Genomic DNA, 13,975 nt, shown 5'->3' with positions numbered 1-13,975 from the left:
GTAAACAAGGGCATATACATTAGATTTCGTAAAAGCTTGGTATTAGCCTAAACTTTCAGCCGACTAAAGTGTGACTTGACTTGACAAAAGCTACGACTTCCCCCCCGTGACCAGGTGACTGGGACTGGAGACTTGCATTTAGTGACTTACTCCCACCTCTGTCTCAAAGGGCTTTAAATCATGGGACTGAATCAAACTAAAATGACACGCTGACAAACCTGAGCGAACCTCCCGCCTGCTGACCCGCTGAGCGTCCTCTGACCGCGCCCCCTGTCGTTGCAGCGTGGTGGAGATCGCGGTCATCGGCCCTCCGGAGCTCTACCGGTCGGGGTTCATGTCGCTGAAGCCGATCGCCTCCGTGTCCATCGCCTGGGTGCGCGCGGAGAACAAGCTGGCCCGACTGCTGCCCATCTGCTACGTGGCCAATACGCTCAAGTACGTCATTTCAAATCCAGCATCATGTCCCGCCGAAGGAAAGTGACACAAGCTGCTTTGTTTTTCTTCTTCTCCAGTTTGCAGTCGGAGCCGCGGTGTGTGTGGCTGCATCAGCGTAAGTGCAAAACGAGGATTCTTTAGGTCTGCAATCAATCAAATAAGAAAATGTGTTGAGTTTGAGTTACAAGAATAAAAGCAAAAAGTTCTCAACACAAATACGACTCAAGTAAAGTAAAGATAAAGCACAGAAACCGCTGACTCATTGTATGTTGATTTGTTGCAGGTGAGATTATGTCACTCCCGACTGGAACAGGTAAACTGAGCTATAACCGACTGAGCTTTGACCTTCAGAGCGTGAAATAATCGCGTCCCGTGTGTGTCTCTGTCGTGTGTGTGCAGTGTTGACTTGTGGGAACACAGAGATGGACCTGGTCCTCCCCATCGGCTCCTTCACCAACATCGACGTTGCTGAACTGCAGCTCAACAGCCCCGACTGCCCCGTCTCTTACAACGACACCCACCTGACCGCCAAGATCCCCCTGGAGGGCTGTGGTACCAAGGCTGTGGTAAAGCAAACGCACTCACTGCCCCCCCACCACGCTTCTCAAACTGCAGCTTTCGTCACGCGCTTGCATTGGGGGGGGTTTCTGGTTTAGGTGAGGATGTAAGTATAGTGGTGTGCATAGGCAAGGCAAGGCAAGGCAAGGCAAGGCAAGTTTATTTGTAGAGCACAATTCATACACAAGGCAATTCAAAGTGCTTCACAGTTGCATAAATACGAGTATAAGTACGGGCTCCCCTTTAACTTTTGGACATTTTGCCAAACTATGGACCATAAACATAAATATATTTGATTGAAATTTTATGTGAAAGACCAGTGTTAATTTTGACAACATATTTTATTTTAGTCTTAGTCTTTTGACTAAAATGTAATTTATTTTTAGTCGAGATTTAGTAAAAAAAAAACGTTTCAATTTTAGTCTAGTTTTAGTCGGCTAAAATTGCATGTCAATTTAGTCGACTAAATTTAAGACGAATTTAGTCGACTTATATTTATAATATTCATTATAATCATATTTAATCTTGTTCCTCTGCTTCATGGAGCTGCTCCACATGAACAAAGCTCAGAGCTGATCCTTTGGCAGAGGATTTACATGATATGTGGCTCTTTCAGACGCTCAATAGAAGTTTGGATGATTTTAGTCTCTCCCTTTCATTTTTATTTAGTCTTATTTTAGTCGACTTAAATATCGGGACATTTTAGTCATAGTTTTAGTCTCATGAAAAACTTTTAATTTAGTTTTAGTCCCATTTTAGTCACAAAAATAACACTGACTAAAATTAAGACTAAATATTATAGTCGACGAAATTAACACTGTGAAAGACACACACTAAGTGACACACAATCGTGAAGTGAAATGTAATTTATACATGATTTAGAATTTTTTTTATGAAGTTGAGTTGCCTGATGATTTCTGAATGATCAAATGTGACCCCATGACTAAATAGAGTCTGTGTGTGTGTAATCTAATGTCAGGTCAAACACAGCTGCTCTGTGATGGTCTCAGAGGTCTGTTCAGAGACTATTGTGGAGCAGAAGCATCATGAAGTCCAAGAACACACCAGACAGGTCCGGGATAAGGTTATTGAGTTTTCAGTCCAACAGAGTGGCTAGGACAAGACATTTTTCAAAGAAAACCATAAGGTGTCCTGTCTGCCGTCACTCTTTTGAGGCTTTTTTCATGAGTCTTTTAAAGTTGGGTAATGGGCGGCACGGTAGCGCAGCGGTTAGCGTCTCTGCTTCGCTGTTAGAAGGTCCCGGGTTCGACGGGGCCTTTCTGTGTGGAGTTTGCATGTTCTCCCCGTGTCTGCGTAGGTTTCCTCCAGGTACTCCGGTTTCCCCTACCACTAGAAACCACCTCCAGCCAGGTGTTTCTGACCATCAGCCTGACTCCACATCATGGAGATGGGTCCCCAGGCGCGGCACTGCTGTCGACCGCTGCTCTTTACGGGACGCCCCAGGGGCATCGAAGGATGGGTTAAATGCAGAGGACAAATTTCCCTACGGGGACAATAAAGTATACAAAAAAAAAAACAAAAAAAAAATCCAAAATGTTAAGGTAGGGATTAAGCGGTTAAAGGGATATTTCAGGATTTTTGACATAGGGCCTCATTTCCTGGTTATCCAGAGTGTTGCTGATTTCTGGAGAGATTTTTTTTGTAATTCATGCAGTTCTTATGTTTGAAGAGTGTCGTGGCGCTAGGCTAGTGCTATGCTAGCGCATTTCTATGGTATCAGCTAGCATGCATTAGAAACAGTCTCACACAGAGCACCTGAGGCAAATCACTTATAACACCAGACTAACCATATAAATGTCTTTGTCCATAGAATCATTGTTGGAATATAACTGACCTGCATCACATGAATGATCGCATTTTGAGGGACTATTTTTTAGCAGATCACTCCGCCGCCGCGTAGCTTATACAACCACGAAGCAGATGCTGCTCAAATACAAAGTATTTTAAATGCAAAATGGTTGAAATTACTCTGTCAACACAGACATTTATATGGTTAGTCTGGTGTTATAAGTGATTTGCCTCAGGTGCTCTGTGGAGCGGGTCACACTGTTTTTAATGCAGGCTAGCTGACACCATAGACATGCACTAGCCTTGCACTAGCCTAGCGCCACAAAACTCTTCAAACATAAGAACTGCATAAATCAGCAACACTCTGGATAACAAGGGAATGAGGCCCTTTGTCAAAAATCCTGAAATATCCCTTTAACACACAAAGAACACAAAAGAATCATTTCGTTGAATCTTAATGCTTTTATTGCTGACTGTGTCACTGTGTTCAAAGACAAAATATACTTTACTCTTGTCATTAAATTTGGCTCATTAAGCTCATGTAGATTTGGAGAAAGCCTTTGAGGGTCTGTTCTTTGCATATCTGACTTTACTGCTTTTCAGCCGCCATTTTCTCTTCTTCTTTCTCGCGCAGCACCAAAGTGATGAGCTGATCTACACCAACACCCTGAAAACGGTGCGCGCCTCGACTCAGGTCATCCGCCGCCAGCCCATCCTGGTCCTCCCCCTGGCCTGCCGCATCCCGGGCATCCAGACCAAAGGCCCGTTTTTCCAGATGGGCATCCCCATGGAGAAGGAGGTGTTCGGCGAGGTCGAGTTCAAGCTGGAGTTCTTCTTCCCAGGAACGGGGCCTTTGGGGAAATTCACCAAAGATCCGGTGTTCCGCACTGACAACCGGATGGTGCGGACGCGGCGAGAGGTCCGAGCGGACGAGGCCACCGGCGCCGCAAGGAACTCCTCCACCACCGAGAGCCCCGCGACCGCCGGCTCGGGAGGCAGCAACGCCACCGAGGTCGCAAATTTGGTCAACTCCACCACGCCCAGCCCCGCGAGCAACTCCTCCAACGCCACCACCGCCGCTGCGACCACGGCGAGCCTGATCGGGTCCAAAATCGACAGCCTGGACCTGTACGTGACGTCCAACTGCACCGTGGCCCGAGCGGAGATCATCGTCAGCAGCTGCATCGAGTCGGAAACCCCGGACTTCAATGTGTCAAGCCCTCTTCTGGACGGAGGGTCAGTGCCGTAGTTCTGTCAGATCTGGCAACTCGGTGAATTAGGGCTGCACAGGCGACCACAATCAAATCGAAATCGCACTTTTAATGTTCGCTGTTGGCAAATCTCAAAAGTAAAACAACATAAAAGTCTGTCCTCATTATAATTCATCATACGTAAAACCAGCCAAGCTTATACTTTAGACGTCTTAAGGCTGGTTAAGTTATTTGAAATGTGGAAAGCAAACTGAATCTTTTCTAACTGCAAAAACGCACTTTTCATTCTCACATTTGTGTCGGCCCAAGATGAACTTCTAAAAACCTACAGCAAAGTCTCTGGCATGGAGTGAAAATCAGTGGTAAAAGTACTTCAAATATTACCCTATGTGACAAAAAAAAGACAAAAATGTGACAAAAAATGACCAAAATGTGACAAAAAATGTAATAAAATGTGACAAAAAATGACAAAAAATTCACCAAAAAAACGACAAAAATGTGCTAAAAAATTCACCAAAAAATGACAAAAATGTGACAAAAAAATGATAAAAAATGGACAAAAAAAATGACAAAAATGTGACAAAAAATTTACAGAAAATGTGATAAAAATGTGACCAAAAAATTACAAAAAATATACCAAAAAAACGACAAAAATGTGACAAATTTACAAAAATGTAACAAAAAAAATGACAAAAAATTGCCAAAAATGTGACAAAAAATGACAAAAAATTGATTAAAAAAATTGACAAAAAATGACGGAAATGTGACAAAATGTCACAAAAAATGACAAAAAAATTGATAAAAAAAAGATTTCACAAAAAAAAACAACAAAAATGTGATTAAAAAACTGACCAAAAATGACAAAAAAATGACAAAGAAGTTACAAAAATGAGTTGAACTCCCAACAAAGAAAATGATGGAAAAAAATCTGATGACTAGAGGAAAAAGATCCTCTCGGTTCAGGCGGGAGTTAAGAGGTTAAAAAGTGTAGCCTAAACATTTCCAACTCCCTTTCCCTAAATCAGGCTGAACCAGCTCCAAACCTGACACATGGAATCAGGAAATATGTCAGACTGAACTTCTTTAGAACGTTTCCAGGCTTGTTTTATTATTCTTTTTATTATGTACTTATTATGTACTTTCCTCATGTATTTGTCTGTGTTGTGTTCCTTTGGCAGGTGTACAGCCTCTGCAAGTGCCCTCGAGGTGATCACAAGTAGCACCGGAACAAGGATCTACCGTCTGGATTTAAGTGGCATGAACTCTCAGAGCTCCACGGTGCGTATAAGGACAGCGGCTTTGTCAGCAACTTCACTTTGTATATTTAACACAGTGGAGATCAGAGATAGGCAAGTTTGCATCACACAGGGCCAATTTTCATCATCGCCAAAACATCAGGGGCCGAAACTCACCAGTGTAGCCTAAAGTTAAGAACCATTCTGTGCAGTTTCAGATGGAAAATATTGAAAAAAAAAAGTTCCCTACAAGGACATTTAAAAAATACACTATAAAAGACACTATTTCTCGCATTTTTAGAGTACTTTACAGTTATTTGATCCCTTATTTGCAGAATAATATTTCTCAAAATCATATTGGGGGCCAGAGGTTCTGTGCTGGAGGGCCGGATTTGGACCCCGCGCCTGACGTTGCCTACCCCTGGAGTAGATGTTATGATGTCATGTTTCCCAAAGACAAGTCTCAATTCTACAAGAAATGTCTTTTTAAACATTCGGAAATACTATAAAATGAAGTACAGGATTAGACACAGGGCTGAGGAGTCGTTGCTATAAAGCTTTTGTAGAAAGAGGAAGCCTATAATAATAATGCAGGTCTATTTCCTTATTAAGTTAAGTTAAGTTCACTGTCAGATGATGTTTATGATTATTAGGTAATTAAACGTATGGTTTTAGTAGTTGAACTGAAACAACACAGACGGTGTAAACACGCCTTTGACATAAAAGAAATGTTTAAAAGGTGAACTCGGAGAAAGTTTGAGCCTCAGACCTTCTTGCAGAGACGTGCGAGTGCTAGTCTATCATTGGTTGTGTTTATTTAAGTAAATTCTTGATTAGATTTGATTAGAGCAGTGATTCCCAAACTGTGGTACGACCGCCCAGGGCTGGACTGGCAGAAAAAATCGACTCGGGACTTTTGGCCCTCTAAAAAAAAACAAAAAAAACAGTCATATTCAATAGTCGAGGTGATAGGACAATAGCTGCATGATGTTTCTGCCGAATTCAAGCTAACACCTCAGAGACTCAACACTTTAATCTTGTCTTTTACAATTTGAAGGAACTTTTGTAAAATTACTTAATCTTAAAATGTGCGTTCCGTTAATGAAGTTCCTCTCGCGACTGCAACACAAATAAACTTCTCAAAACCAACCAAATGATCCCACTGCAGATGAAGATGAAACGGTCAAACTCACCTCAGAGTCAGAGAGGTGTTAGTGAAAATAGAAGTCCCAAAAAGGCCAAACATTGTAAATCCTTTCAATGGAAACTAGAAGATTTCCAAACTGCACTGATGACGAGGGACAAGACGGAGTCACCTGACAACTCCCAGCATGCACTTCTTTGCAAACATTTGTCTAAAATGTATTAAAAAATAGAGGTCTAAGGTTCTGTGGGTCCGGGAGGGAGTTACAATAAACTATTTCCTCTTATATTCGCAATGTGAGGGGCATGAGTGTTATGTCCCAGAGGCCCATCGCTCAGTATACAAGATTATCTGGGAAACATGACTCAAGAAAGCGCCACCAGCAGGCTATAAAAGGCGTCACATCCCCCTAGTGGAGGAATTGTGTAATTGCACCCAAGTAATGAAAGAGATTCTGATGGCTCTTCCTGCTAATTTCGGGCCGGTGAAAATTGTTACGGGCCTTATCTTGATCTGGCCCAACCGGCCCAAAAGTACGTCGGCCCACTGCGAAAACTCCCGAATCTCCCGATGGCCGGTCCAGCCCTGCGACCGCCCCGGGAGATGTGCGAAGACATTTTGGAGCAAAAAAATATGTTCATATGTTTTTATCACAATCTGATAGAAATTGACCCAGAACCAGAATGAACCCCAAGAGCCGCTCCGGACCCGAGGACGTTAAACCTAATGGAAACCGTATGCGACGAGTCACACTAAGCTTCAGGGCGTACACGGCGCTTACTTCCTAAGTGTTTCAGAGTGGTGGGTAACTTGTAATGTGTTTAAAATGTCCGCCTCTCTTGTGTGCAGCTGTATGTGCGCTGCACGGTGAACCTGTGCATCACCACCATGCCCTCGGCGTCGTGCCCGGACCTCTGCACCACCAAACTCACCCGCGCCAGCATGGTCAACAGCGTGTTCAGCAGCTCCTACACCATCACGTCGGACGCGGTCAGCCTGGTGTACACCACGGCCGCACCCACCACCGTGACCAGTCCCGCCGCACCGACCACCACCACTGTCGCCACGACGACCACCACTGCTGCCACGACTGTCACCACCACCACCACCGCTGCTACGAGCAACACCACCTCGCACGGTATGGGCCCAAACACCGCTGACTTTCAGAGAGTGTGATGATTGGGTTTATGTTCTTTCGTTAGCTCGCCGTTATGCGCCATCGTAGCATAATAATGAGCAAATAGTTTAATTCTGAGGTGTTTTTTATCAGGCAAAACATTAAAGGTGCGTTATGCAACTTTTTATGTGGAATTAAAGAGTCTATATTCCTGTGTATTTGACCTTACAGTGACCCAGTGGCTGTGTGACTGGTCAGCATGGCTCCTGTACTCTCTATCACAGTCGTCTCTTGGACGCTCCAGGATCTATTGTTTAAGGTTTTCTCTGCTGACGGAGCCTCTCACCAGAAAACCTACAAAACAATTGATCCTGGAGCGTTTAAGAGACGACTGTGACGGAAAGTAAAGGCGGTGACCTCTTGTACAGCCGCTGGGTCACCAATGGGCGAGGAACATGCTTCTCTATGGTCCTTATGGCGGGGAGCTGACATCGCTGTAATACCACCCCCTGGTGGCCAGGGGCAACTCCAAGAGACACTTGGGGGCATTGATACTAATGAGACTTCAAACGTCCCAAGAACAGCGTAAAGCCTGGCTCCAAAGAGTTTTCCTTTATCTAAAAATCTATATGACCTATGTGACCACGCTGGGGGAGGTGAAATATTTTTGACCAAGCCAGTTTTTGTTTATCAGCCTGAAATTTGGAAGCATTTTCAGTGCATTGACTGGCTCCAGAGCCTGTCAATCAAGCTCTGTGGAGGCTCCGCCCACCCCGTGAGTGCAGGGCTTCCCGCCTTTTTGCCCTTTTAAAGGGGGGTATTATGCAAAATCGACTTTTTCAAGCTTTACATCATGTTATTATGTCACTCCCTCATTAAAAACATGCCTGAAGTGTTGCCTTGGCACATTCACGTATTTTTGAGTAATCTGTAAAAACTCTGATGGCGGCCATTTTAGGGATAGGTTTGCCTGAGTCCTCCTAGGAACGCCCCCACCTCCTGGAGACGCCTCCGAGCTTTCGTCACCAGCCGAGTAACCAACCACTGCTCCTCAGCAGAACCCCCTCCCCACTGATGCCACAGACAGCGTGTGGAGGGGGCGTGTCTGAAAGGCTCAGAGGTTCTTAAAGAGACAGAGGCCTATTTCAAGACATTCACTACAGCCATTTTATACAAGGCAGTTATTCTAATTTACTGCATTTACAGACCAACAGAAGGTTTGGTCATCATTGTAGTGTGATATAGACTGGTGCTATGTGACTGAAAAAAGCATAATACCCCCTCTTTAAGGAACAGGCTGCGTAGGAGGCGACAGAGCAGCCATTAAGGTTCACACAGGACTGAGGAACCTTTTTCAATGAATGGGGCTGAATGGGACCCGCTCATCTTTATTATATTATATCTATGGTCACTACAAAATCTAATACGCACAAAAATATGCACAAAAAGTTGGCATAAAGCATAATGCCCCTTTAAGAACAAATTATTATTTACAATGTTGCCCTGAAATATTGTAACCTGATTCGTGGTGATATCTATTGGGACTGTCCATATGAGCCAAGGTGAATTTTTATTTCAAAAACAGTGAAAGGCACAGAGCTAAATCTCCGCCCTCTATCTGAAATGATTAATGGATCATGACTCTTTGTGTTTCTACGTTTTCTTACATTGCACACAGCTCTCCTGATATATAAATAAACCAGATTAAGATTATTTAGAGTACTGTAACTCCTCCTAAACTCTTTTGTCTTCATCTTCTTCCAGCTCCAGAGAAAGCTCCGGCGGCGGCAGTGGGCCTGATGACGGCTCTCGCGTGTGTGTTTCTTCAACCCTTCCTTTACTGAAAACGATGAAGAGGAAAAGCACCTTCCATTTGGCCTACATGTACTACGTAAAATGTTTATGTCTCGAATAGGATGACCACCTTAGTTGGGACTAGTTGAGCAATTTGGTCGGATCAGGAGGAAAGAACTTGAGAGGAAGAACTTTAAATATCTGATTTGCTGAGTCTAATAACCGAAGGTTGTCATGAAGCCTGCAAGATATTCAATTGGTCTTCAGCCCTATTACACACATCGGTTCAATTGTAATGTATGTTTAGAGTGAGATAGTTCTGGTATTTTCTAAACCAAGTAACAATTATAGTATAACACAAATTCCACATTTCTGGGACATCATCTAAATAGTTGTGGCGTTTATGTAAGGATTAAACAACGAGGAGCCGCATTAGACGGTTTTAATGCACGACGCGGAGTCAAGAACACCACGACGAGTCATTATAGCGTCTAATGCGGCTCCTCGTTGTTTAATCCGCTTCTACCAGGGTCCCACAAACGTAACATTTATAATAAATGTTTTTTTCATTTACTAAACTCACTAAATCTGCCAGACTACGGGACTATTTTGTGTGGGTTATTAGCCGGTCACTGAAGGCTGGTCTCAGACCGTGTTAATTTTAGTCAAAGTGTTATATTTGACGACTAAAATTGGACTAAAACTAAATCAAAAGTTTCTCATGAGACTAAAACTATGACTAAAATGTCCAGATATTTTAGTCAACTAAAATGAGACTAAATAAAAATGAAAGGGAGAGACTAAAATCATCCAAACTTCTATTGAGCGTCTGAAAGAGCCTCAGATCATTTACATTCTCTGCCAAAGGATCAGCTCTGAGCTTTGTTCATGTGGAGCAGCTCCATGAAGCAGAGGAACAAGATTAAATATGATTATAATGAATATTATCAATATAAGTCGACTAAATTAGTCTTAAATTTAGTCGACTAAATTTACTTGCAATTTTAGTCGACTAAAACTAGACTAAAATCAAATGACATTTTCGTCAAAAGACTAAGACTAAAACTAAATTAAAATATGTTGTCAAAATTAACACTTGTCTCAGAGCGAGTCATTCTCCGCAGCTATTACGAGGATCTCAGTCAGGCTCAACGACACAACATCAGCACAGAATCACAACACATCAGGACTAACCCGGAAACACTTTTCCCTGGAAGTAAACACCGATATGCGGCACTCGTGGGCAGGAGTTATTTCACTTTTACGCTGTTTAACCTGAAGCTAAAGCTAGCTAGCTCAACCAGCTCAACTGTTTATGGAAACAGCTGCGGTGGAGTCGCTCACACCTGGGCCCCCCCAACTCAAACTTTTATGTTTGACTTTACTAATCCAGACAAAGATGCTTCAATGCAGGATCATTTTATGTACGCCTGAAAATGATGAATAGCCTTAACCGTTTCCAATAGAAATGTAAAGCTCATATGTTATTAACAGTAGCTAACCGAGCTGCTCACTCTCCTCTACAAACATTTAGCAAACGTTTTGTTTTGGCCAAAAACGTTGAAATTAACACAAAATCCATCTCATACGTTCCTGTCAGTCACTGATTACGCCTTTATCTGATTCAGATGTGTCATGCGTTGCTATGGCGATGCCACAGCGGAGTGATATCCCAGTGATTTAACTACCGGACTACGTGTGCGGTTATACCAAAGTAATGCACCAGCCAATCAGAATCCAGTATTCACCCAGACCATGGTATAAGTTCATATATTAGTATCCCTGTTGTTATCCTGGATAACGGCCTAAATGGCTGCTCAGTACAACCAAAAGAGGAACAGGTGGTCACCCTGCTCCCAAGGATTGTGTGAAAACAAATTCTCTGTCTCAGTGATATAACATTCTTGAAATATATAATTTTGTTTCTTTATATATAAAAAAAAACTTTAATATATAAAGTATTTTATTTTTGTGTAGGCTCCCTCCAGTTAAGATGCTTGTCATATGAAGGTGACCAGTTACTCACTCTACATTGAACTGTATGTTTCAACATAATAAAAATATATTCAATCCCAGTCACTTGCTCTTTGTTGCCTTTGGCTCCCTCTGCTGTACAGGCTCTAAAGCAGAATGGTAAACCTAAAGATACTCTTCTTGTGTGGCTGTAATAAATGTTTTCATTTTGCTTCGGACCAACACTGGTCGGGGAGAGAGATGGAAACAGGGGCGGACTGGGACTGAAAAACCGCCCTGGTCTCTTTTTTTTTTGATCGGCATCATCAGCAAAAAGAACGGGAAAGGTGGTCGTAGAAACAGAAGCAAAATCATTAATATAAATAATAAATAATAATGGTCCCAAAATTGAACCTTGTGGTACACCATACTCCACGGAATTCCTTTCAGATTCATGTTTTTTTTATACTGGGCTTTACCCAAATCTAAAAGCTTCTCGACTGGAGATCAACAATGTAACGCCTCATTTGAAAGCTAAGACCGACAAAAGTGATTGAAACTTTTCGTCACGTCGCCACATTTTTGTCATATTTTTGTTGTTTTTTTAAATTATTTTTTCTATAATTTTTTGTTGTGTTTTTCTCACGTTTTTGTAGGGGTTTTTTTTTTTGTCCATGTTTTTCTCATGTTTTGTCGACTTTTCGGTTGAGGCGGGACTGGTGGCCCTAGAGCCAGTGGCCCTTCTGTGCTCTTCCAGAATGGACAGTCCGGAAATGGAAATACATCACTTTTCTGAGTCCGCTTTGTTAATGTTACTATTAAAATGCACTTCCTTTAACCTCTTAACTCCCGCCTGAACCGAGAGGATCTTTTTCCTCACGTCATCAGATTTTTTTTCCATCATTTTTTTTGTTGGGTGTTCAACTCATTTTTGTAACTTTTTTGTCATTTTTTCGTCACATTTTTTTTCAATTTTTTGTCATTTTTTCGTCATTTTTTTTTAATTTTTTTTTTAATTTTTTTAAATACATTTTTGTCATTTTTTGTCACATTTTTATCACATTTTTGTAATTTTTATTTTTCAATTTTTTGTCAATTTCTTGTGACATTTTTGTTGCCATTTTCACTACTTTTTTCCAGAAGCTTTTGGACTGGGGTAAAGCCAAACTGGAGAAAATGTGCTCGGTTCAGGTGGGAGTTAAGGGGTTAAATTGAGTGTTGGTAAAAGCTGGAGGTGTTGTCGGCCGCGGCTGAATGTAAGTTGTAATCTAACTTAGTTACTTTTAAAAGCAAGTAATCAGTATAGTAACTAAATTACTTTTCAAAGGAGTAATCGGTAATCAATAACTTTTTCAAGTAATCTGCGGCAACACTGCTGTTGACTGACAGACGTACATTTAATAATTAAAAAAATCATTAAAAAATAAGATTCTGCAGAAGCAAAACTTTATAAAAGTGACAAAATCCATGTTGTCGCCACAGCTCAGTCACATGTCAGTGTCAACCTCTTAACTCCCACCTGAACATGTTTTCTCCTGTTCTCCAAATTCTCCAAATCTAAAAGCTTCTTCAAAATGGCGACATAAAAAAAAGAAGAAAATGAGGATGTAAATTGACAAAAATGACAAAAATCCAACAAAAAAATGACAAAAATCCAGCAAAAAAATGACAAAAATCCAGTAAAAAAAGACAAAAATCCAGCTAAAAAGACAAAAATCCAGCTAAAAAGACAAAAATCCAGCAAAAAATGATAAAAATCCAGCAAAAAATTATAAAAATCCAGCAAAAAATTATAAAAATCCAGCAAAAAATGACAGAAATCCAGCAAAAAATGATAAAAATCCAGCAAAAAATGATAAAAATCCAGCAAAAAAAGACAGAAATCCAGCAAAAAAAAAGACAAAAATCCAGCAAAAAAATGACAAAAATCCAGCAAAAAATGACAGAAATCCAGCAAAAAATGATAAAAATCCAGCAAAAAATGATAAAAATCCAGCAAAAAAAGACAGAAATCCAGCAAAAAAAAAGACACAAATCCAGCAAAAAAATGACAAAAATCCAGCAAAAAGTAACAAAAGAGCAGCAAAAAATGTGACAAAAAAGTGACAACAATCCAACAAAAAAATTGACAAAAATGCATCAAAAAAGTAACAAAAAAAACAAAAGGGCCATTAAAAAAGTGACAAAAACACATAAGGGAATTAAAAAGTGACGACAAGAGGAGAGAATGCTTTTGGTTTGGGCGGGTGGTAAGAGGTTAAAGAGCCGCCTCAGTAAACGGGGGAAAAAAAAGGTTGCGCTTTTGCTTTCATTTTGTAGAAACCACGTGGCTAATTTGCATACTGTAGCTTTATGAAACAGCTATTGAGATAAAATGACACTAAATGGAAATGTGTTGGCTCATTTAGATTTTCCTTTTTTTGTTTTTCTCCTTAAATGTGGACACTGTGTTGTTACATACGCAATACAGTAGGTGGCGGAAGAAGAACAGCAGGTGTTGGTCACTTAGGACGAACTGGGCAAACAGCTCTGAAGCTCTGGTTCACTAACTGCATAGAGATCGAACAATAACCCCATGAAATGATCAGGAGCTACTGGGTTAGGACATAGAGGCTATAATGGAATGGTTTCAGACGCAGCCTTGAACATTGGAACAGCACTTGGGCGGCGACTGATGATGTAGATGCCTGACCACGCCCACGTCAGACCAAAGGGAAGG

The 13,975-nt window shown here is 41.4% G+C and overlaps 1 protein-coding gene across 1 annotated transcript; it reads left to right on the top strand.

Annotated features, from left to right (window-relative positions):
- Nucleotides 1-726: 726 nt before the first annotated feature.
- LOC306961689 (uncharacterized protein) lies at nucleotides 727-7,568 on the top strand (the record flags this gene model as incomplete). The annotated part of the gene is made up of 5 exons (XM_079554534.1): nucleotides 727-748; nucleotides 835-1,001; nucleotides 3,437-4,038; nucleotides 5,192-5,291; nucleotides 7,242-7,568. The coding sequence occupies 5 exons, from the start codon at nucleotides 727-729 to the stop codon at nucleotides 7,566-7,568; spliced, it is 1,218 nt and encodes a 405-aa protein (XP_079410660.1).
- Nucleotides 7,569-13,975: the final 6,407 nt, after the last annotated feature.

This window comes from Gobius niger (assembly GCF_951799975.1).
Source record: "Gobius niger genome assembly, chromosome: 4".
Classification (NCBI taxonomy): Eukaryota; Metazoa; Chordata; class Actinopteri; order Gobiiformes; family Gobiidae; genus Gobius; species Gobius niger.
The sequence above is the reverse complement of the archived record's forward strand: the minus strand, read 5'-3'. Positions and strand labels throughout refer to the sequence as shown.